Consider the following 25,015-nt stretch of genomic DNA (forward strand, 5'->3'; position numbering starts at 1 on the left):
AGGTGAGTGAGAACTGAAACAAATATTGATAGGTTGTGAAGTATTTCTCTAGTATAAAAGTAAAACAAAAAAAAAAAAAGAATTAATCAAACTATGGATTTTAATTTTTGATTCCCATGGTGATGAATTTCAATCTTCTTTTCTTTCAGAAGCAGAATATAGGTGTACTGATAAATAAAGAACAATAAATACAAATGATTAACTCAAAATGAATAATATTTATGATAATGGTAGCAAGTAAGGAAGCAATAGCGGAAATTGATGATTAACAATAATCGACTCTAAGCTTAATTTTGATACTCATACGTAAAGGTGTTATACTATTTTAATAGGACATCTAGAATCTGCTTTATTACGTGTATATATTGATTTACCATGAAAACAATTATCAGCTTATACATTATAAATGTCATATAAGAATATATATATCAAATGGAATCATGACTGATGTCATGTTGAATGAACATTCAACTTCAGGACTTGGAAATAGCCAAGAATTTCAGGAAGGGTGGTACAAGTTATTTACACAATAATAAGGTGAAGCTTTTCTCAGTCATTCAGAACCAGGTGTATATTGGGGCTGTAACAATACTACATCAATTACACTCCTACTTTTCTTGGATGATTCATTTTTATAATAAATGTCATTTGAATCAATGATCTGTCCGTGAAGTTTTAAACAATCATTTAGCCACACAAAACTATAGAGAGAAGCAAGCCGCCCATGTTGCTACATATCCACTTACAAGGACCAAACTCTTTTCCATTAGACCCTGCAAAACAAGACTCATGTGTTTGGATGACAAGAAAAATTCAACCTTTTTAAAAGCTGTACTATGTTTACCAAACATGAACCATGTGACTTGATCTCGCAAGGTTATCATTTCAAATGGATGATGCCATCTTCATAACAATTCTTATCCATTTTCAGATGCAATTCTTACTTGTATCTTATTATTTCTTTCACGATTAACTTTATAACCAACATGGATCTTTTTTTAACTTTATCTTTTCTCAATGTTTTTCTACTTTTTTGGTTTCATATGATAACGATGACAGAAACGCTGCTATTGTTCTAGATAAAATCACACGACTTAATAATAAGTTCGTTTAATTTGATCAATATATCCAGTTGAAAAAAAAAAATTAAATGAAAACCATGTAAGTCAATATATTGAAGTAATTATCTGAAGAAAAAAATAAAAGGTTGTATAACTGCAAGAACATGTCTGATCCTCTCTTTAGAGTCCTTGTCGTTGATTTTTGAGCACTCAACCACACCACTAACGAACCCAATAAATGTACATTGAAATGATGAACTTATCTGAGACAAGTCCCCACTTTAGTTATCTCAGTTACTGCCATCCTTTTACATTTTCAATGAGTTATAAATTTATTATTCAGTACATAATAAATTTAAGTAGATAGAGATGAAAAGTATATGATATATTTATATATTCCATTTAAGCTGGTAAAAATTAAAGAACATCCTTCTAGTGTGTAGATTACATGCCTTCTTGCAATAGATTTAGTTACATCAAAGAAAAAGAAGAAGACATAGCACAAATAATCATTCCTGTCAAGTGTCAAGCACGTCCTGTGCTCTTGAGGAAAGAAGCACTCTTTGTGATCTCTCTCAATGGCTTATCTGTGTATCTAATCATGTTATATACCCATGCACCTGCTTGAGCACCAAGAGTTGGAGATACTATATATATCCATAGCCCTTTGTATTTATGTGATACAATTGCCGGTCCTAAGCTTCTTGCTGGGTTCATTGATGCACCTGAAATTGGCCTGTAATATTCCAAAATCATATACATCATCAGCATACAGAAACATTATCTTAATGGGTAATTTGTTTTAATGATGCAAAACAATATGAATGTATTTTATTTTACAATTTGTACATGACTTGACCACGCCAAGCAGAAAAATATACATTATTGTGATCATCAATGAATATTGCGTGATAAGCTATTAGCCAATGAATAGTCAATAGTTTAGATAATATAGATTATTGTTTATGAATTACATATTCTAAGTACGGCTTAATTAGTTTCATACCCTGCAAACATCACATTAAGCAGAACTGTTGCGCCAACTGCAAGGCCAGCAAGTTCACCAATCTGCATAAACAACAGAATAAATTATGTAACCATTTCGAATTTATATATCACTTGGGACACAGATAATGTCAATTATATATTCAACTTTCTTGAAATTTACTAGGCAGCTTAATTAATACAAATGGTCAATAAGTTGGCAACTCAATCAGCCAAACAAACATACTAAATTAGTTTTACATTCCAAGTTTAAAATTTACAATTAGGTGGAGAACAATACTTACAGCTCGGTTATCAGTGGCGACACCAGATATGATAAACATGAGATAGAATGTGATTATGAACTCGACCACAAATGACTGCATATCTGACCCTGCTGGCATTGTTCCTGTAAAGTGATCTTGCTTGCCAGTAAATATTAATCGAATTGTTCCGGCAGCTAATGTTGATCCAATTACTTGGCATGCTATATAAGCAGGCACCTGTATGATTAAAAGAAGAAGAATAAAATCAACAACAGAACACGAGTGTATTGCCTTCTGTCAGAGCTTGATTGATCAAACCAATTTCAAATCATTATCAGTGTAATGGAAGACTCCTAAAGCTGATTTTCTTTACACTTCGTAACACATAATAGATTATAAAACAGAAAAACAAAGTCCATAGTAAAAAAAACTTAATGCTTCAGCACACGACTTCCCGCATTATAAGCTCTACGAGGGGTCAGACAATGGACTTAGTATTCACAAACTGCTGATGTTACATTTTTTTACATACTTCCCATCGCTGACTAATCAGCAATTCAAGTAAATTAAAATAAACCAAATTTCAATTTGCAACGGTTTCTTATACCTCAAGGTTCAAGAAGTGCAGTTCACCAATTTTCAACAAATTCGTTTAATTTGTTATACCTGTTTCCAAGGAAATCTCTTGCAGGTGGCAAAAGCAAGGGTGACAGCAGGGTTGAAATGGGCACCAGAGATATGACCAACAGAGTAAACCAACACCATCACAGCCAATCCCCAAACTATTGATATTCCTGGAAGTGTCACCACCTTATCAAAGTTCAGATTCACCGCCACAGATGTACATCCGGCAAATATCAAGAAGTATGTCCCGACCATCTCAGCTATCAGCTGCATATCAAATTCAAAATCACAAAACTTTATATAGCTCATTCTAATCAAATTCTTCAAACAAAACACTAGCCAATATGATTTAAAATTGGAGAAAAAGGTAACACCTTTAAGCCAAAAAAAATTACATTTGCAGCCTAGACAAAAACAACTGCATAACCACAATACAATTCTTGGATGGAAATCAAAAGAATCAAATTTTGTGACATGGGTTTGAATAAAAATGCTTTTACTGTGAGTTTTGAGGCCAAATCTTATAGAAAAAGGAAAAATGGTACAGAAAATAAGGAAAAACAATAAAGAAAGAAACAATAACTGAGGGGTTATATAATGAAGTCATCACCTTTTGCATGAAAGGTACAGAAAAGCTCAAGACTGAATCTTTAGATGCAGAAGGCGGAGGATTAACATCTTTAATATCCAAAACAACTCCATGATTACCATTCCCTGAGATCTCAGCCATCGCCAGTAATTTGCAAGTGAACAAAAACACACAATCTTGGGAACAAACAGTGAGCAAGCAGGATATATAAAGCTCTCAATAGAGAAAATTCTGTATCTCTGCTTAGTTAGCCGTGTTGTCAACTCATGAAGTATGCAAGAAAAAAAGAAAGATCTGACCAGTATTTATATAGGTGTTACAAAAGAATCCAAAAACAAAGGAGACAGAGAAAGTGAAATTGGACTTTTTTCATAAAAAAGGGCAAAATATTGACCTTTAGAGAATATAGACAGACATTTATTTCTAAGTTTTTTTCCGGGTATTATATATTAATATATTAATTATAGAATTTAAAATAACATATTTTTATACTATGGCTTATTAAATTACTAATTATTATATTTTGAGAGTAGCCAAAAATTTTGTATCTGAAAAATTGGTTATCTAGAAAAGAAGGGAAAACAAAATATGTATATGTCTTTCTTGGGAGATATCGTTGAAAAGAGCGACATTGACATATGCCTTTGTGAACACAGAAATAAATAGGAGGGCTGATTCAACTACCCACCGGGAATGCAGAGCAGGCATGAATGCACCCCTTTCGTTAAGTCTTGGATCTATGGTTTTGCACCGTTAATTTTGTTATTGTCCCTATCTTTTTCCTTAATGCTCTTGTTTTTCACTGTTGCTATCCATTCTCCCATAATGAGTTGGAGTTAAATATTTGTGGATAAATATAAATTATCAGAATTCATGAGTCACCGCCTAATGGATAGTTCTTATGACCAGAAGAAAATAGATAATTATTATTTCTTGGAACAATAATTTATGGAAATACGAAGCATTTTTCTTTTGCTAATTAATGGTTAATAAATTTGATAGCTAAGAATTAAGATGAATAAAGGGTTTTTTTTTTTTGTTTTTTTTTATAGTTTTCTGTTGCGCTAACAATGCCCAATTCGTGCTATTATTAGGGCTAACGAGTTGGTAAGGAAAATTAGGTTTAAAGAGAGAATAGATATAATTTTCTTTTCGTTATTATTTGTTTAAGATACTGTTGGAGAATTACATGAATCAGAATCTAGGATATGTGCCCGAAAATAGTGTGATTTATGTATGAAGAAACCGAGTATATATAAGGATAATTAATTACGTGTGACAGTAAGATTTTCCATAATCACTGCTTTTCTGAGACCATGATTTATGGCTTAAGTGATAAAAGGAGGAAGTTTTTCACGATCGGTTGACAGAATTTGGAAAGGTGAAAACAAAGCAAAAGCATTCACATTAAGTATTCCTATAGTACATTTAGGTGTATTAATTTTTTCATGCATCATATATATTCGTTAAATATTCTACAATTGATAAGTATAGATTAATTAGTAATAAAAATAGAGCTATTGTAATTATAAAAATTAGTATAAGAATTAAAATAATAATAATAAAAGGTTTTTTTTTCCTATTACAATATTGTATTATGTCATGACATTTGTTTTCTTGAGAATTCAATGGCCATTGATCTTATATTGATTACGCTTATTACTTATAAAGAAAAACAGTTTTTTAATTTCATTAAATCTCTATATACATAAATTTGTACGACACATATCTTTCCTTTCCTTCTTCTTTCTCTATTCAGTTTTTTTTTTTTTTAATTTCCTACTATATTTATATATTTTTTTTATTTTATTTACCTGCCATCAATTTAATATTGATCTTCTTACTAGAAATTTATGATTTTTTTAAAAATCGTGTTTTTACCTTTGTTATTGTTATGAGGTGCAGAATGTTTTCAGCCTTTTAGAATGAATATTTAAAAAATAATACTTGCCAATAAATTTCAGATAATTCAGCTAACTAAAATGTAAAGAAATTAATTAGATGAAATGTTCTTTATTTAACGATCTTGAGTTTTTATTAATACGATTGAAGAATTTAAGTAAAAATCTCTCTTTATATTTCTTGTTATGCATATTGAATATATATTCAATTTAGATTACATGAATGAAAATGTTTTAGTTGTTTGATCTAAAAGGAAATTAAAAGAAATGTTATAACACATTTTAGGTGTTAAAAGCAAATTGTCATATTTTTAAGACATATAATAGCTGGCATTATACAGTGGCGGAAGGCCGGAAGCAGTTACCAGCCGACATTCAAAAGATAAGAACAAATTTATGTAAAAACATAGTACCGTTTTATTTGCCCATTAATACAGATTCATAATAGCATGAAGTCTCAAACTTCATTCGAAAGTGAACAAAAATGAATCCCAATTCTAAAACATAAGATTATTTTTATAAAAAAAAAAAAAAAAAAAACATGAGATTATATAATATATGTAATTGGCCCTTTAACTTGTCGAATTTTCTCCCACGTGAAATTAATACGCATGTGCGTCAACAAGTGAGAATTTTCTTTCTTTAAATGTATAACGATATGTCGTTTTGACTAAGATGTTTTGCTTTGGCAACAGTGCTAATTAATTACATTCCGCAGAATTGTCTTGCATGCTTAACTCTATTTACCCTCTCTCTCTCTCTCTCTCTCTATATATATATATATATATATACTTTTGATAGTATTACTTAGGTCGTTTTAAATTTCTTTAGTTGGTGTTGATTCCACTTGATCAATTATTAATTATATATTAGAAAGAAATGAGCTAATTTATTGAGTATTTTGAATTTAGTGATGGTCTATTTAAATAAATATTTTTGGATTAATTATTAAACGGTCAGATTAAAAATAAGCCATATACTATTATTATAATTATGAATCTCTAAGTTTATCTAAAGCACAAGTAGTATAGAAGGATTCTATATTTTTTAACATGTATAAATTATTTTTATATCTATCAATATTAATGAAAATTTATTGCCATGTCTAAAGAAAAGGTTCCTACATATTTTGTCAACCTCTGGAGTCCGGACTACTTTTATGTACCCATAAATACTGCCACAAATCTTGTTTAATTTCTTTCTTTGGATGCTTTCACACTACTAATTTCATATCAAAAGGAGATGATGCTTAGGTCAGACTTCCAATATTAAAAATCTTTTTCTGAATATTAAGATAAGAGTTAAGATAATGAATTGAAAACTTATATATGAAAAGCAGTTGAGTAAAATTTTACAATTCTCTTATATCTAATAAAATCCACAAGAAAAATAGTTAGTTCCATTACCTGCAGACCACCTTATCAACCAATTATTAAAAAAAAAAAAAAAACAAAAAACAAAAGAAGTTGGGTCTGGGCCCAAATCAAAATTTACGTAAGAGTCAAAGACAAGTTTTTCTTTTTTTTTTTTTCTTTCGCATGCTACAGGCCCAAAGGCACAACCTGGCCCGCAGTTGAACAGGGATTCTTGCTGTGGTGGAAGCATAAATTTTCTAAAAATTATTTGAAATGAAGACCAGTTGACTGGTTAATGCTTGCTTATGGAGATTACCTGATCTTCAGTCTTTAAAATCATAATATTGGACCCACAGTAGGTGATATCACAATTTGTCATGGATGATATCACAATAATTCTGAAAAGAATGGTATATATATATCATATCATATACTGATGAAGTCATTTACAATATAATGAAAGTGATCTTATATATACAGTTTTTTCTTTTAGATATATTCCAATAATTAATAAGAAAGGGACGTGCAATTAAGGCTGGCGTTTACTCGCTTCTGTTGTTCTCCTCTTACTATGGCAAAAGTCACCCAAAGTAAGACCAAATAATCTTTTATAGTTATTGCCTACTCCCAACTAATGATCACTCAATTTTTCCAAGGAAAGGCTCGGGGAAGCCTCAGTTCTGTGCATGCGACTATTAAGCAACTACAAGAGGGTTCCATGCTTTCGATAAATAGAGGATTTAAAAAAATAGTGTTGAAATTGGATGAATGTGTTGAAAATGGAAAGAGCTTGTAGACTAAACCAACCCACAAAACTATGTTCAGATGCGCATGCATAAATCCTCCAACCTCCCACTATTTACCATCCAAATGCCAATATGCCATTATTACAATACAATAGATTGTGAAGCACTCCCACTATTAATTTTATATTAGTACTGTTATTGTTAGTCCATTTTGCATGCTATAACAAGGAGCTAGCTTGTTACTGGATATGTTCATTACCCAAATCTGATCTTTGATAAAATAAAATTAAAAAAGCAGAGACCCCATTGCTTTGATGATTCCTTTCAAAGAAATTTACTCCTACCTCCCATTGATGCTGCATGAAATACTGGAACTTTTGGACCAAGTGGCCAAAGCACGTATTAGTTGTTGGATTTTGCCATTTCTCTAGTGGAATCTTTGCTTTCACATTTCTTTAGCAATTGCTATATACATATGCATCTATATAAAACTAGGTCCATTTTTTACAAAGATGGTTAGGGAAAACATAGACTCAAACATGCTAGTGGATACTGAAGACTTACTAGTTACTAGAAAGCTTTTTCTTGAACTGAGTTGCAAGCAAAAACTCACGTAAACTTCTTTCAGCCTTAGTGATGGGAAAAAAAAAAAAAGAAGAAATTGCTTAAGCGGGTAGCTTTGCCTTCTTCTATTCTACCCTTCTGCTCTTTTCTTTGCCAAGTACTTTAATTAGTTTGTGTTGCACTAATTTTCTTGGAGGCGAAGCTACAAGCACAAATACTAATCTTCTGATTAGAAGTGATTTTAATTGCATGCACAGACTTGATCTAACGGGAATAAGATGATAAGTTGCACTCTCCCTTCTTTTATTTTATAATAATAAAAAAAATAAATAATTTTCTTTCAATGCATATAACATATATAATAAATTATTAATTCCTGCTTGAAATCTTGTTGGAGGTATATCAAGAAAAATATTATTTTAAATATGCTGATTAAATAATAAAAATTATTTATTTTAAAATTTGAATTTATATAGTTTCATGAACATTACATACGATGATAACTAAATAACACAGTAGGTAAAGTTATGTCGCGTGTATGTATCTTTTTAAGCTCTTATATAAATTTATTAGAGCACGTTGAGCCATGATCATGTATACTGAAAACTTCTCCTTCAATTATCACAAGGTAGACTAATCAATCCAGTTCCTGGTTCATAATTTAATTATTAATTTTTTTTAAATGATATAAATCAGATTGCATCTGAATATTGAAGGAGACTAAAATGAGTTGATGCATCCAAGAGATGGAAAATAATTTAAATAGAAATTATGGATTGAAGTGATGATGAGGTCAGTTCATTTTAATGTGGGTACAGGCCCGGCCCATTACTTATTGAGCTGAACTCAAACCATATATATATATATATACTTTTTTTTTTCTTTTACCTTTTTGTTACGGGCATCACTTTCCTAACGGACCACGATCAGTTTTCCTAATTTCCTATTTACCCTTCTTATTTGCTTTTCCATACCTAATTTAAATGCCCTGAAAAGAGCCGTAATTTCAAATATAAGAACTCCGTAAATTTATGAATACGACCTTGATCCTCAATTGCTTCAATATTGGTAGAAAACTTTCAGAATAGTGGACAATGTGGTCCTTAATTCTCATGTTATGTAATGTAACTACTAAAAATGTTTTTAGTTCTAAATTTCTTGATCATATTGATCTTAGGATTATTCTTTTTTAAAAAATTATCTTATAATTAAAACCGGAAATAAGTACGCATAGATTGGTTCAAATACCCATTTTATATGAGAAAGCAAAACTTGAAAGAATAGATTGGTTCAAATGAGCCTTTAAATTCAAAAAATATATATATATATATATAAAGAAAGAAAGGGGGAGCCACTGAGTTTAGAATATTAGTTAAAAGCCAGGCTGTGAGTGAGAGGAAGAGACAACAAACCCTACTGTAATGCTTCCTTACTAACGGTCGACATTTCTATCTTTACCCAAAACACACACGCCAACCAACCAACCCAAAATAAAAACTACCCTTAGCCTCCTCCACTGTGAATACATTTTAATTCATCTCTTTTTAACTGTTCTCTCCCCCCTCTATCTATTGCTTCCCATCCGAACCTAATTTTTCATTACCGTTGCACCGAGCCTAAGTTTAAATTATACCCCCCAACGCCACTCCTTTAACTCATTTTTGCAGACAAACTCAATCTCATCTCTGTCTACTTTTTCTCCGTGTGTACAGTTGAAGGGAAAATGGTGTCAAAGGCTCTCAAGAAAACACCAACCAAGTCTATCAAAGACCGTCGGGGTTGCCACCGCCGTCAAAAGAAGAAATCTCCAGCGAAAACCCATTGTATTGGTGCTTCCTCTAATGCCATCTTTGCTTCCATTAACAAAACTATCTATTCTTGCAAGCGCCGTCTCGCTAAGATATTCTCCAAATTGGCTCGCATTAGCACGCCTAATAGCCGCTACAAAGGATATAAGATCCTGAAAAACGGAGTTAAAGATCGAAAGAGAGAACAAGAACCTGATGTTGAAAAGGATGGCATCTGTAGAGTTCTCTTCTTTAATGAAAAGTTGCCGCCTTTGATTTCTCCAAATAAAAGAACTGTTTTTCTTGATCTTGATGAGACTTTAGTGCATTCCAAGGCAGACCCACCTCCACATGTGTTTGATTTTGTTGTGAGGCCAAATATTGATGGTGAATTCATGAATTTTTATGTGTTGAAGCGACCGGGAGTAGATGAATTCTTGGAAGCATTGGCAGCAAAGTATGAGGTGGTGGTGTTCACTGCCGGATTAAAGGCGTATGCTTCGCTTGTTCTTGATAGATTGGATGAAAAGGGGCTAATTTCGCATCGTTTATATAGAGACTCATGTAGGGAAGTTGATGGGAAGTTTGTTAAAGATTTGTCTGAGATGGGGAGGGACTTGAAGAGAGTGGTGATTGTTGATGATAATCCTAATTGCTACACATTTCAGCCTGATAATGCAATTCCAATTAAGCCTTTTATTGATGATCTCAGAGATGGAGAGTTGGGAAAGTTGGCCAAGTTTTTTAATGGATGCGATGGTGTTGAGGATATGAGGAATGCTGTGAAGCAGTTTGTTTGTGGTGAAGGTGATAATAAGAAGGTTAATGTACAAGTGTAGTTTGTTTCTTCTCCCCCTTTTTTTTTTTTTTTTTGGGTCTTTCTTTAGGTTTCTTTCATGAAATGATTGTGTTGAACAGATAATTAATTGTTCAATCTCAAATGAGAGCAAGAAACTCATGGTAATAATAGCATTTTATTTTATTTTACTCCTGATTCATTTTTTTTTATCCTTGATATTTTGCCGTGTTTAGTGCAAGATTTGGATTTCTGCAAAACCTGCAAGTTTACTACTCTTTCCCATTAGGCAGTTTTAATTCAGAAAATATTCCCATTAGGCAGTTTTAATTCAGAAAATATTCCCATTAGGCAGTTTTAATTCAGAAAATATGAACGGTGAATTTTTATCAACTTGGCTGACCGTAATTGATTGCCTTTCAAATTCTGGGTTTGGCACATTGGCTGCAAAGTAACTTGGTATTTAACTCTCTTAATTTCAGTTCATGTATAATTTGCTTGAGTGAAAGAATCAGATTTGTAATTGCCTCTAGTCCATACAAGTTTTAAGTTCAGCAATAGTGTGATGAAATTGCAAATTCTGTATCAGCATTTTGCCAGTCTTTCTGTTGCTTTGTGCCCGAGAAATCAACTTATTATAGGATAGAGAACGTTGATAGACCATCATGCAATATTATTTAGATGTTGTCATTTGCAAAATGACATGACAGGAATACATCTTTCAGAAAGAATCTTAATCTGGTTAAAAAAAAAACAATTGGGTTAACAATTTTCTTTTCCTCTGGAAAATTTGTAAGATAACACTCAAGATTTAGATGCTGTTGAGATGTTATCATCTGCACCATGACATGAATACATTTTTCAAAAGAATTTTGCTCTAGGTTTAACAAAGAAATAGAAAGAAAAGGAAGCAAAATGTTATGGTTACGAAAGAAAAGATTCAAAGGCGCATGACAGTTAGTGGGACTGCTGATTCTTGGCCAAGAAAAATTCACACAGAAGAAGAATAGCTTCAGTTTATGAACAGGAAATTGATAAACTACCTACTTATCCACATCTGCAGAACCTTCCCTTTCTGAACAGAATGGCCAAGAAACTCTTGAATTGTACTTCCGGAAGCATGCAATTCTTTGATTCCTAAATCATATTCCCAAACAAAGGGCCCTTAAAACCAATGCAAGGTAAGAGGTTGTCAAGCATCAACTTCCAATGTCACTGTTACTAGGTTTACTTTAAAACATTGGCCAATGTGAATGCTGAAGTGGAAACATACAAGTAAATGAGATACCAATCTGCAGATAATTCACCAAATAAAGACCTCCCTTGATTGCATGACTCCAGCCATGCCCACTCTCCATATAAATGGTCTTTTTGTTTTTCTTTTAATCTACTCTCCACTTGCTCACACACCACATCCCAAATCCAGAAAAATTATTCTCATCCTCAAACTAGTAGGCATAAGATTGAACAGCTTCTACTGAAGCTTTAATAAATAATACAGATTTTACAAGCTTTATTAAATAAGTAAGACAGATTGGAGCAAATGTGTCAATGATATTTACACTAGGCAAATGGAAAGTACTTTAAAAAGTAAATTCCAAATTACTAAGTCAAAAAGCCTCTGAGCATGAAGGATATGTAATCAATACAAATCATAAATGTCACCAATAACTTGAGACTCTCCACTCTAGGCTAAATCCATAGCATAATGCAACTTCACTATCAAATCATCGAGCTAATTATTGCCAAAAGTTTGATATTTCAAATCCTAGACTTACAAGTATATGTTTCTAAAAATTGCAGGGCTTAACAATCGGTTTCCATTAGCAGTACAGCATTAGAAGAGAAACCAAGTCATTGTAACGGAAACTGAATTTAGCTTTAAAGAACAAGCATTCCCAACCATTGGAATCAAATAATTATTTAGCTCAATTAATTTAGTCACAATTCTCTGGCTTACAAAGATATGGTGCTGAAGTGCTAAATTGAAATATTGATTCTCCAGCATGTTTGGAGTGAAAGCACAATTAAACGAAACAGATCCATATTCTAATTTCTTTCTCAGATATACAATTTTTAGCAAACAAACGGAGACAAAAGAACTGTAGTTTAACACAAAAATCAAATAATAGTAGGCAGCAAATGGTTCAAAAATCACCGACTTCCATATTAATAAACAACAAAAGAGACTAACAGAAATAATCATTTCAGTGCTGAACTTGCTAATCTTTATATAATCCGTGAAATTTAAAGCAAAATAAAGAAAGACACTTCAAAAAGTGAATTACTAATCAGCAGCGACAAGAAGCTTTCGAATTTCAAAAAGAAAAGTCACTAGATTACATCAAATCCATTTCCATTACAACAAAACAAATAAAGAAGACATCAATCACAAACAAAAACCTGTTGAGGCAGCCTCCAAGCCTCGGTCTTGCTAAAGCACATGTCATAAAGATCCTCACTTTTACACCAACGGCACTTTGGATTTTGGGAACACTGAGATCTGGATACCATTTCACTGCAACTGGGCATCTGCTGCTGCTGTCTCTGAATAGCCAATAAACCCCTATTTGAAGAAATTGATAATGGGTCCTTGCTATTAGTTGTGATGTAAGAAAATGATGGTTGGAGTAGAGTTAAAAGGATGATTGAGAAGGCGATGATATAGATCCTTGTAGAGTTGATTGTTCTTGCTGCTGCCATTTTAAGACTTGACATTTAAAAATAAATAAATCTTTGTGTTGGGACACTTTGCAGTCTCTTTCCACTTGTTTTGGTTTGGGCAGAGAGAGAAAGGGAGGTGTTCTTTGGCTTTTCAAGCAAAGTTGGCCTAATCAGAGTGGTTTGGATACAAAGATGACACCTTTCTTGGACAAACATTATTCAGCAGAATTGTTTTTTCTTTTTCTTTTTTGAACTTTTTATTGACCAGTACTTGAGATGCTTGTATATTAATTTTTAATGTTTAAATTTTTTTTCAAATATTAAATCTTTTACATATAAATTTTTATATTTTAATATACCTTTATTTTTAACATTAAATTTTTATATAATTTATAAATTTATAATTAGAATTCATATTTATAATTAGATAATAATTTTAATTCTAATAAATAACATATTAATTATATTATAATATTATATTAATTAATAAATAATTTTTATTCTAATTTTATTTAAATAATAGCATATTAATTATATTTTAGCATTATATTGACTAATAAATAAATTTTTTTATTAAATAGAAAATCTAATTCTAAAAACAATATTTTCACTTATATTTTTAATATTATATCTAAACATAATTAAATTTTTAGTTATATAATAAATTTATAATTTTAAAAATAATAATATTAATTATTTTAATAGTATTAGTTTATATAAACTAAAATTAGTTAATAAATAATTTTATATTATTGTATTAATACAATTTTAAAAATTAAAAGAAATATTTATAGATAGCTATTCTGTTATTATTATTTCAAAATACTATAAATTAATATTAAATATTAAAAATTATTAAATATATCTATCAATTTAATTTTATAATTAAAATAATACTAATGACCGTGACGTGTAAAATTAAAATAATAATAATAACAACCGTGTAATGCACGTATAAATAATATTAATTAATTTTTCTAATTGTAAATATTTTATATAGGAATTAAAATAAATTATAATATTTTATTATATTATAGATACTTTATTATATGTATTTGATATATGGTATTGCTCATATTATCAAATATTTTGAGATTTTAATAATATTAATATTCCAATTCCTTATACATCTAGAATGATTATGAAATTTCAACTATTTGTTTATCATTACTACTTTTTAAGTACTTAGTGATAACAAAAATTTATTTTAGTCAAACAACATATAAAACAATCATTTTTTGCACAACATATATCAAGCTCACGATACCATATACTAAAAACTAAATTCAATTTATGTTGTGTACTATAGTTAAAGATGTTGTGATTAATCAGAAAGTAAATTAACATATTAAATAACATAAAAGCTCTTAGTCTTTTTATTTTTTAATCAATATTTTTATATTCAATATTAATAAATCCATAATCTTTGTTGATTAATGAATTCTTAAAAAATCAGCTTCATTTTTTAAATAATTAAATTTAACAAATTAACAAATCTTAATATTTTTTAATTGATAAAGTATAAAAGAGTCCTATATATATACACCCAAAAGATTTATTTAAAAAAAAAATACAAAACTTGATAACATGAGTTAATCTTTATATAAAAAATTATATAAATTTTTGTAAAATTTTAGTATTATGAGAATTAAAATATTAATTATTTATATTTAAATTTATTAATATTATTAATTTATAGCTGTAGTTTATTTATTTAGTAATAATTGATTGTAACTTTATTACTATTTTATTTTTTATTAATTTAGCTTTTATGTAAAACTAATAATGTCTATTTTAATAAAATAAAAAAAATAAAAAAAAGCCTTACAATTTGATAAATTATTTTATTTTAGTTAATTTTACTAATTTTGATACTTTATATTTCGTTATTTATCCAATAAAATTAATTTATCTAATAATTTATTTAAATTCAATAATAAAAATTTATTCAATTCTCAAAATATTAAATATTAAAGTGTTAACCACACCAACAATTTATTAAAGGTCCTAACCTCTCGCTATATTTAATTTTTGATAATCTTAAGTGTAACAAACAATTAACAAAAGGCTATTACCTGATATTATGAATAGATGCCATGATAGAAGAGCATGGCAATATGACAGGGCAAATTGCAGAGGTGTAATAATTATACCATAAATAAACGAATAAATAAATTAAAACAGACTTAGGCAAAACGTAAACAACATAAAGACCAAAGAAACAGCCATTAAACTTCTAAACTTCCTTTCATTACTCTTTCAATCATTATCTCTCTCTTTCTGTCTCTTATGTCGTTGTTTTGAATTTTGTTTTCTTTCCTATCACTATTTCTTTTTTCAAATTTGCTTTCTTTTTTGGGTTATATGTGAATTTTGGTTATTTTCTTGAACAATTATGGAGGGCAACTCTGTAAATTTCAAGTCTCGTGTTGAAGATGAAGTTGATGGAATTGGGAAATCAGAGAAACCTAGGGTTTCTGATTCTCTGCCGGTAATTTCTTATGAAATCCCTTTTGATTTCTGTATTTGTGGAAATTGAATTGGATTGAATGTTTATGTTCTTTGATTCAGTTTTTCTTTTTTCTTTTGCCCTTTATGTCAAATTTGGGTAATTTAAATTTATAGTTTTGAGCTGATTATCACTATAAAGTATCAAATCTTGTTATTTAGTTCACCAATTTTCTTTTTATGCTTTTTAACTTGAGTAAACCATAAAATTGAATTAGGATTCTACTAGTACATAAATGTTGGTCGATATATATTCTTCTCACCTCCCTGTGATTATTTTTACCGACTTGAAATTCCCAATTTGTCATTGCTTTATTTTTCTGATGATAACAGGATAATGGGGGACTTGAATGTTCTATGGAGTACTTTAGTTCTGCAGCCACAGTTGGACTGGGGTCGCCAAGAATGACTATATCTGGAGAAAATTATCCTAGGAGTGATGCGGAAAAGAAAGGAACTAAAACGAGCCAGAGAAATGTGGGGAAATACTTCTTTTATGACCCACCACTTTCTGAAGAAACTGGGGTTTGGATACCTGTTTCTGTTCCGCCCATGTCGGATAGTGATCATGAAGAGTGGAATCGAGGTTTTCACTCAAATGGTGGTTATTTTCCCGAGGGTGATATGGGTTGGAACCACTACTTTGAAAAAGAAAAGGAATTAACCATGTGGGATGTTATAGCAGAAATGTTACTTGCAGCTCGTGGAAAAGTGGGTGCTATTGCTTCAGGTGATATATACAAGGGTAGTTTTTCATGGGTATCAAGTAATTTACTTGAGCAAGCTTGGGAGGAGATGGCTCAAACTCTCACGGAAGCAACTTTTGGTAAAGTGACGGAGATTCTTGAAGCAGACCCACCAAAATGGTTGGCTGACAGCGCAGCCTCTGCTTGCATGCTGTGTGGTGTCCGATTTCATCCGATCATGTGCTCTAGGCATCACTGCAGGTTTTGTGGAGGAATATTTTGTGGTGAGTGCTCTAAAGGAAGGAGCTTATTGCCAGTAAAATTTCGTACTGCAGATCCTCAACGAGTATGTGATGTATGCTGCGTTAGGCTTGAGTCTGTACAGCCATACCTGATGGACCAAGTAAGCAATGCTGCCCAGCTACCAACCCATGACTTGACGGACCTTAGTACTTTGAGATCCTGGGTTAATTTTCCATGGGGACAATCCATGGAGTACGAGATTTACAAAGCAGCAAACACGATTCAGGGTTATAACAAGGTAAGACTTCAGGTCCCACACCCTTTTATATTCTACTATTCAGGAGCTGCTGTTTCTTAAGAAATTCCAAACTACAAGACATTAAGTAAATAGGCTGCAAATTAAGTTTTCAGGCAGAAATGCCTGTTCAGTAGGAACTTAATCAATAGAGCCTATTGTTTAAGAACTCCTTGTGTTATCCTAAATAATCTTTGTTCTTTTTATTTTATTTTATTTAAAAGTTGAAATATAAAGCAGCTGGGTAAAATCATTAGGAGAGAAAAGTGCAGAAGAGATGTAGCCAAATAACTCTCCTACAATAATCATGGCACCTTTCTTTAATTTTGACTTGATCCATTTCCATTGCAGGCAGTTTGTCTAAAACCTGAAAAATCAATTCCAGATGCCATACTACGAAAAGCGAAAGGCCTTGCAATTATCACAGTTGCAAAAATTGGGATGATGGTTACATATAATGTTGGAACAGGGCTTGTAATTTCTCGGAGGGAAGATGGCTTGTGGTCGCCGCCCTCTGCCATATCTTCATTTGGAATGGGATGGGGAGCTCAGGTGATGAGTTAGTCTTTTTAATAATTTTGATTGTCACGTCCGAACTGAGTATGTGCTCAAAGGGAAATGAGATATTGTCACTGAATCTCTCTCTTTAGCTGTTAATTTCATCAGTTTTCTCTTCTAGATCCCGACTGAACATAAGCATGGTTAATATTCATAATACTTTGTTCTACTGCCACATTTATACAAGTATGTAACAGGTTCCTAGCAAACAATTGATTCCCCAAACATTGTATTTGTGCTCAGAATTTTGCACATGGAGATTTAGCCATATGTCTCACCCTTGTTCTGATAACTTTCCTCATGTTTTTATCTTCACTTTTGTTCTGATTATGAATTTAATGAAGGGCTGATTGCTATTTCTTTATCTTCTGTCGCTGAAGTTGTGCTTAAGAGATAATTTTCATGTTTGGCATGTTTTAGGAGTTAAGTATGCACGTGTGGTTCTATTAGTAAGTTGTTGATCTGCATGCAGGCTGGAGGTGAATTGACTGATTTCATTATTGTGTTGAGAACAAGTGATGCTGTCAAGACATTTTGTGGCAATGCACATCTTTCCATCGGTGCTGGTTTGAGTGCTGCAGTTGGTGTTGTTGGACGGGCTGTCGAGGCTGATCTGAGAGCTGGTGATGGTGGTTATGCTGCTTGTTATACGTACAGCTGCAGTAAAGGTACTTGTTATGTCTCAGTGATTAATTTGTTGTTTAAAATCATGTCATGTTTTTGATATTTCAGGATGTAATAATATGTCTCCTGAACAGTCCTTCTGTTTTTAATATAATCGCACCTATTATGCAAGTTTCTTAGACAGTGATTGTTCCTTGTAACTGTTTACATGATAATTTTGAAAATGCAGGAGCTTTTGTCGGATGTTCGCTTGAAGGGAGTATTGTGACAACGCGCTCGAAAGAGAACTCCAGATTTTATGGTAGCCAGTCAATAACTGCATCAGACATACTTCTTGGCTCTTTACCGAGACCACCTGCTGCAGCCATTCTTTATCGTGCACTTTCAGACCTATCTCAAAAAGTTCGAGGTGATTGATTTGGGGTTGGGTATTAATGATCTTTTCGCTCGATATCTTCCAGAGGAATCTCCCATCCATTAATTAAGATTTTATCATCCCTATGCTTTGGCAATATGAAAAATAGCTGGCAATGTGTACAGGATGTTCGCACGCAGGGCCCCTACTGCTGCCTCTAGCTCTTTTCTGGATTGTAGAAAAGAAGGGGTCTGTACATGAAGCAAATGTAATACTAGTGTATATAATGACAGATACAATGCGTGAACAACCTTGAAAGTATCCCGATGTAAATACAACATTATAATTCTTTTCTAATAAAGGAAAGAGGAGAAGCTGTTCTTTTCAAATGTTTGCCCTCTTGGTCACCTGGCCATTAAAATTAACATCACTATGGAATGGAAATATGGAACTCAGGAACGAGATATTTTAGTGCTGTGTTTGGAGTTTGACACATCATCTTCTTCTCCTATACTTCTGTTTTCTTTTTCTTTTTATTTTTCCTTTTTTGTTTGTATGTATTTCTTTCAAAAGGATGTAGCTGACCCGTGTCTAAGTAGCTGATACGATAAACGTTTAATTATTAGAGTTTGAATGGCATGATAGGTCAGAGGCTGTTGAGATTACAAAATCAAAATAGTCAAAGAACACTAATTTCGGGAGCATAATGGCAATGCATTAATGGCGACATCCGTTCCTTGGTAGTGATGCCTTTTTGCCATCATTTTCCAACACATCATCATCCTACAATTTGAACTACTTTAACAACACAGTCAAAACACACTTTGCCCCAAGAATCAAGGAAATTAACAAAGAAAGAAACAAAATACTCTGCATTTTTTATATGTCCGCATTATTGTTTGAAAGCATTTTCCATAGTCCACAAGAGATTAGGTTCCTTTCTGTTCAATTCAGTGGGAAGCTTTCAGAAATCCAAAAATGTACGAGTTCTTTATAACTACAGTTGTGATGGCTGTCGATGATTAGAGAGTTTTTCTGAATATATCATTTTTATGTATGGTGAAATGTTCCGCTGGCCATATCCTAACATAGAAAGTGGGTGTCCCAGTTGAGGTAAAATCTAAGCATCCAGTGTTCATGTTATCGGCTACATCGCTATACAGATACATTAAAACTTCTTAAAACCAAATAGGCATGACAGTTTTCTGCCAAAGGATATGATGATGGTTGCGCCAGATTACATCTTTCAGTGCTAATAAGCTGTTAGTAAGAAAGCCTCGTGGAATTTACAGTATTTTTGATGCCTGGCTTCTTTTAAAAGTTGATGAATGATTAGTAACACAGATAGAAAGCAAAAAGATGTGCAGAGGATATGATAGTACATCACCAAGGAATCAGCAATACCCCAAAAGCACATACTGATAATGAATCGACACGACATAAAGAAGTGCGGGCAGTGCTAATTAGTAGATCTATCAATTGCATATTCAAATCACACCAAACAAACAACTATCAACCTTGCAACTTGCAATAGGAACTTCTCTTTTGGAAAAGGAGGATTATAAAAAAATGGAAATGGAAATGGAAAAAAGACGGAAAAATGAATTGAGCCGAAGGGCAAAGTCACCACCATGAACTATTTATAATTTGATTTTCAGTTCTCTTTTGTAGAAAAAAGAAATAAAATAGGAACAGAAAAAAATTTAAACAAAAAATAGAAAAATAAAAATAAAAAAGAACAGGTCCTCCTACTCACTGTACTTCTAAGTCAATTCTTTGCCAACCGAACCATGCACAACACAAAGCCATTGACATGAAGGCATTAAGGGAAGAAAGACGCCAAATCAATAGATTCCTCTATAGTTCTCTCACCCTTCATTACCAATCCTTCCTATCTGCAACAAGAAAGCAAATTGTTATAAAGCAGCCAGAAGAAACCGCAAAAAAGGCTTACATCGTTTCCATCATCGATTACACTAGTTTACCTTGTACTAGAGTTTCCAAGAGTAAGCTCAAGATCATCAGATACACATTCCTCATGGATCCTCTCTCCTTCCCAAGGTTTCACCAACCCTGTTGTGTTACTTCCAAATGCAAACTCAGCTGCCATACTGTCTGCCATTGGAACATCTGCTGTATGATCCACACCTGCAGGAACTGCAGGAGAGCATGTCCCACTTTGCCCAGGAGTCCACATTCTTGATCCAGCACCTGATAAAGGCTCATCTCTAAAGCCAAATGGGTTCCGTGAGACAAGGCTAAATGTAGGTGAAGATGGTCCACTTTGGGGAATTTGGATACCAGCTAACCATCCTGAATCAGGCAGGACCTGACGGCCAGGACTTGGTGGCGTGGAAGAGGGCATAGATGAAGGCAGGAATGGATAGTTCTGTCCCGCCCAGGATGGGCCAGCAGCTGGATCATCCCAGTCATTTTTGGTGCGGGGAGTTCGGGAAGTTGGGGAGCTCAATGGAGGCGTGACAGGTGCACTTATGGAACCAGTGTGAATGTAGAGATGGTGAGGGTGCTTGGATGAGGCTGATGATGAGCCGGATGAGAGGTTTTTAAGCCAAGGGATAAGGGAATTAGCATCAGCATTACCATTAGTATTGGCAGTATAACGGGATGAAACAGGACTGGGGAATGAAGATGAACCAGGACTTGGATTATAAGATGCACATGGACTTGGGTGGTAAGATGAGCAAGGACTAGCTGATGCAGACCCTCCCATGATGTCCATCCGTTCCACAGGTTTGCATCCCTATACAAGTGAAAATAGTGAGCAAGATAAAGTATTAAGACATAAAAAAGGTCACACCACTAAGCTGGGCCTTAGAATGACGCAATTCCAACACTTCAAAAATCAATCTTGCCTAGTTAAATGGACGGAAACAAAACCAAGTATAACATGTTTTAGTAGTTTTCACGAACTTCATTTTCAAAGTACTAAATTGATATTACCTCCAAATGCATTACTTCAAATACACTTATTGGCAAATAGCTGAACAATGGGATAACAATTTAGCATCTAAATGTCACATACTAAGTTGAAAATTGTTAGTGGACTTGGTCCAACATGGGACCAAAGCTCATAACCTACTGTAAGCCCCATAAGAGAGTCAGTCCAAAGCAGAACAGGTCCACCTAAAGTATTCTCCTTCATAGGACAAACAATAGCCACCATCAAAACATGATTAACATATCTCTGTAATTATCTCATACCATCAGTTGTCATAGCAGCTCCAGTCTGCACTAATAAACCCATTGGACACGACACCTAGAGATAGCTACTCCACACCTTAATGTTGCCACTCAATATATCATGGGACATCCTTCAACCCCCTTAAGGAATTAACCTTTGACCAACCCCAACCCCAATCTTCTTTTACCACAATAGTTAAATTACTGAATTTTAAATATTCTAAGTCCATTAATAATGATAGATAAAGCTCAAATTAAAAGCAGACCATGCTTTCTGTTGGGCAACAGTGTGAACCTAAATCCTATTGTTTTTACTTTTATTTTGCCATTGAAATTAGAAGAACCGTTCTAACAATATGAACTAATTAGCATCACATTCAGATACCATTCCATGTGACCCTTAGGCACACTCAATCAAAGCAATGGACAGCACAACATAAAGGGCAACAAGGTAATTGAAACCCGACAAAGAAAACTAAGTTAAAGCAAAGAATTAATGTCAAAACAATAGCGTTATCATTTTATCAAAAGCATACTCTGCACCCGCGACACGCTATCTCGTATCCTCCCGCAACATGTTTCCTTACTAATCAAACAAACATAGACATACTCTCTCTCTCTCTCTCTCCCTCTCTCCCACACTTTTTTACTCCTTTTAAAATATTCCTAAAAAATAACATTACAATTTCATTAAAAAAAAAGGTATCCAATGATTCAATCTTTAAAGCGCTTTCTCTATCAGTCAAAAATAACACCCGAGAATTTCGGGGTAAGTAAATTATACCAAATTTCCTGTGGAATGACTAAAGTGACCTCAATATTGCATAAAGTTAATATTCCTTTTTCACGAGAAAATGCAAAAGGAGAAAATTCAAGCAGAGAGTGAGAAAAAGAAACACGAGGGACTTGCAATAAAGCGAAAGCCAAGCGCAAAAGTTCAATCTAGGAGAAGGATTGTGCTCTGTAATTATAATGACGAATTCACCCTTTGAAAAATGAAACTTGACCGACTTTTTGATGACGGATAAATGGCTCTTTCGTCTTTGGGGAAAAAAGGCGTTCTCTGCAATAACTGAGTTACTGTATACTGTGTTCGTCGACAAGGATCGAAGCGAAAGCCGGAACCAGAAATCGAATCCTAAGATCTTGTGTTTCGTGCATTGAAAAGGAAAACGAACCGGAATAAAATATCGAAACACTAAACGATACACGATCTAGCGTCACATAGGACATAGAACATAACCAAAAACCAATCTCAATCGTCTATCAGTATGCGTTGCTTTTTATAGTTTTATGTAACGTAACGATTGTTCTTCTCTCTCTCTCTCTCTCTCTCCCCCCCCAACCACACATACACACACACCACACGCTAACATACGCCACCATTCACCGGGCGCACTTTAGCAAATTTATTATATAAAATACATATGTATACAACATTTCCTAGCTAAAGTCGCCGGAAAAGATGCAGATTTCAGATCTGCCGCCGGCGAAGTTGACAACTTCCAGAAGTTCTCAACTTAACTGCTAAAAGCAAGCTAAAAAAAATTGATCGCAATTTTTGTGTTATATATATAATTACCTTTCTATAAGTAGTGCCATCTTCTTCAACTGTCCAACCAGCTTCATTGCAAAGAGCTTTAAGAACTTCATTATTATCGCAGTGTTTGGGTAGCTTATAATTACCGTACATTCTGAGTCCAGCATAGATCTTCGCTGCGATCGCTCTTCTTCTCCTTTCTCTTCTCTTGTTATTCTCTCTTTCTTTCCACGTCGGCATTCTTGTCCCCGCTGTCATCTCCTCTTTCTCTTTAACCTTCCCACTCTCTGCCACTAACACTTTCTCTTTCTTAATTTTCCCGAGAAACAAACACGACGTATCAGAAATGAATCCTTTTTTCTTAAAAAAAAATAAAAAATTAATATAATTTGTAGTTTTGGTATTCTGGTCAAGGTTTATGCTATGGACTATATGGAGTAGTTAAATGAGAGGGTGTGTGTGGGTTGGGGAAGGCGAACTAAATATAGAGGGTTTGAGCATTTGACCTTGATAATTTAATGAAATAACGAGATTGCCACTCAAGGAAGTGTCTCCGGGATCACGGTGTGAACCACGTGTTTAGGCTTTTTATAAAGGGGAGTGGTGATGGTGATGTAATTGTGGGACTGAGAAAGCGTCAGTGTAACAGATAGGTAAATTTTAAAGACACGATGTCGTTTTTATGATGTGAGGAGCGAGGGGTAGCGTTGGAATCTTAAAACATGTCTTTGTCAGTTTTTTGTTTTTTCTTTTTCTGGAGAAATAAGTGATGAACAAGGTTTTGGTAAAGCATATTAATAATTTGGGACACGGTCCATATGGATTTTGGACAAGGTTTTTGGTAAAGCATTTGACTTGAGTTTGACCGCGACCCATGCCTATTTGCAATTGCACTTTGTACATTTGCATAAAAGCCAAATGGGCTTATAGTTCGTACAGACACCAAAACTGAGTGTCGAACTTGAACTTGTATAGTTGTATTCAAAATGTACAGTAATATTGGTTAATGGCCGACATGGATCTTGTTTGTTATTTATCTTCCACCTCCTTTTACCAAATTTTTTTTACCTTTCCCCCAATCTTTTTTGTCTTTTCTTTTCCTTTTTTTACAATCGTTAACGAGAAGATGGATCCATGATCGCCTTAATTGATGGGTCTTCTAAAAGTATAGCTTGGACCAAAGTTTCTTCAACGAACAAGTTGGCTATAAATCTCAAGAGGGTCTGGAAATATATGTGATGAGTCTCCTTTTATTAGGTATGTATGTGACAAAAAATATAATTCACTGTGCTTCTCTTAAGGTATTATTTTTTTTATTTTTTTAAAAAAGGAACAGTAAAAGTAATGGTGTCGTTGTATAAGTTTGGAAATGTATAAAAAAAAAGAGCAGTAAAAGTAATGGTGTCGTTGTATAAGTTTGGAAATGTATACATCTGCAATGCTTAATCTGGAAGTCTAGTATAGACCTCTTCAAAATCGTCCAGACAACAGGACTGGACTGGTTGTTGAAATTGAAGTATAAAACAACAAATTAACTGCAGTAGCAAGTGTAATTACTAACAGTAAAATTCAATGCTAAAAATCAGAGCTAGCAGTGCCCAAGATCCAATGAGAACGCGGAAATAGGGAGTGATGACATGTGGTGGGGGCAAGTGCGAGGGATGTTTG

General features: G+C 33.1%; 4 protein-coding genes across 5 annotated transcripts; 2 read left to right on the forward strand and 2 right to left on the reverse strand.

The window, feature by feature from the left end:
* Positions 1-1,431: 1,431 nt before the first annotated feature.
* LOC8275196 (aquaporin NIP1-2) lies at positions 1,432-3,880 on the reverse strand. The gene is made up of 5 exons (XM_002522228.4): positions 3,546-3,880; positions 2,978-3,202; positions 2,351-2,548; positions 2,068-2,129; positions 1,432-1,797 (listed from the first exon to the last, which is right to left on the reverse strand). The coding sequence occupies exons 1-5, from the start codon at positions 3,663-3,665 to the stop codon at positions 1,587-1,589; spliced, it is 816 nt and encodes a 271-aa protein (XP_002522274.1). The 5' UTR covers positions 3,666-3,880; the 3' UTR covers positions 1,432-1,586.
* A 5,603-nt stretch (positions 3,881-9,483) lies between these two features.
* Positions 9,484-10,864, forward strand: LOC8275195 (carboxy-terminal domain RNA polymerase II polypeptide A small phosphatase 1). Its single transcript, XM_002522227.4, has one exon. It carries the CDS (start codon positions 9,814-9,816, stop codon positions 10,714-10,716), a length of 903 nt encoding a protein of 300 aa, XP_002522273.1. The 5' UTR covers positions 9,484-9,813; the 3' UTR covers positions 10,717-10,864.
* Positions 10,865-15,523: 4,659 nt separating this feature from the next.
* On the forward strand, positions 15,524-18,995 carry LOC8275194. The gene is made up of 5 exons (XM_002522226.4): positions 15,524-15,828; positions 16,179-17,072; positions 17,421-17,621; positions 18,100-18,295; positions 18,481-18,995. The coding sequence occupies exons 1-5, from the start codon at positions 15,733-15,735 to the stop codon at positions 18,666-18,668; spliced, it is 1,575 nt and encodes a 524-aa protein (XP_002522272.1). The 5' UTR covers positions 15,524-15,732; the 3' UTR covers positions 18,669-18,995.
* A 1,216-nt stretch (positions 18,996-20,211) lies between these two features.
* LOC8275193 (BES1/BZR1 homolog protein 4) lies at positions 20,212-23,857 on the reverse strand. Of its 2 annotated transcripts, XM_002522225.4 has the most exons (3): positions 23,390-23,844; positions 20,592-21,367; positions 20,212-20,501 (listed from the first exon to the last, which is right to left on the reverse strand). In XM_002522225.4, exons 1-3 carry the CDS (start codon positions 23,603-23,605, stop codon positions 20,498-20,500), a joined length of 996 nt encoding a protein of 331 aa, XP_002522271.1. In that variant the 5' UTR covers positions 23,606-23,844; the 3' UTR covers positions 20,212-20,497. The 2 variants fall into 2 exon arrangements, with proteins under 2 accessions (XP_002522271.1, XP_015576690.1); XM_015721204.3 differs by lacking the exon at positions 20,212-20,501 and having other exon boundaries at positions 20,588-21,367; positions 23,390-23,857.
* Between the last annotated feature and the right edge of the window lie 1,158 nt (positions 23,858-25,015).

This window comes from Ricinus communis, chromosome 5, assembly GCF_019578655.1.
Source record: "Ricinus communis isolate WT05 ecotype wild-type chromosome 5, ASM1957865v1, whole genome shotgun sequence".
Classification (NCBI taxonomy): Eukaryota; Viridiplantae; Streptophyta; class Magnoliopsida; order Malpighiales; family Euphorbiaceae; genus Ricinus; species Ricinus communis.

Excerpts from the sequence above, each read along its gene's own strand:
- LOC8275194 (XM_002522226.4), top strand. The coding sequence starts at position 15,733 with ATGGAGGGCAACTCTGTAAATTTCAAGTCTCGTGTTGAAGATGAAGTT. Across the intron at positions 15,829-16,178 it reads GGGTTTCTGATTCTCTGCCG|GATAATGGGGGACTTGAATG; the intron begins GTAATTTCTTAT and ends TGATGATAACAG. Across the intron at positions 17,073-17,420 it reads CGATTCAGGGTTATAACAAG|GCAGTTTGTCTAAAACCTGA; the intron begins GTAAGACTTCAG and ends TTTCCATTGCAG.
- LOC8275195 (XM_002522227.4), top strand. The coding sequence starts at position 9,814 with ATGGTGTCAAAGGCTCTCAAGAAAACACCAACCAAGTCTATCAAAGAC.
- LOC8275193 (XM_002522225.4), bottom strand. The coding sequence starts at position 23,605 with ATGACAGCGGGGACAAGAATGCCGACGTGGAAAGAAAGAGAGAATAAC. Across the intron at positions 21,368-23,389 it reads ATGGCACTACTTATAGAAAG|GGATGCAAACCTGTGGAACG; the intron begins GTAATTATATAT and ends TCACTTGTATAG.
- LOC8275196 (XM_002522228.4), bottom strand. The coding sequence starts at position 3,665 with ATGGCTGAGATCTCAGGGAATGGTAATCATGGAGTTGTTTTGGATATT. Across the intron at positions 3,203-3,545 it reads CTGTACCTTTCATGCAAAAG|CTGATAGCTGAGATGGTCGG; the intron begins GTGATGACTTCA and ends TTTGATATGCAG. Across the intron at positions 2,549-2,977 it reads AGAGATTTCCTTGGAAACAG|GTGCCTGCTTATATAGCATG; the intron begins GTATAACAAATT and ends TTAATCATACAG.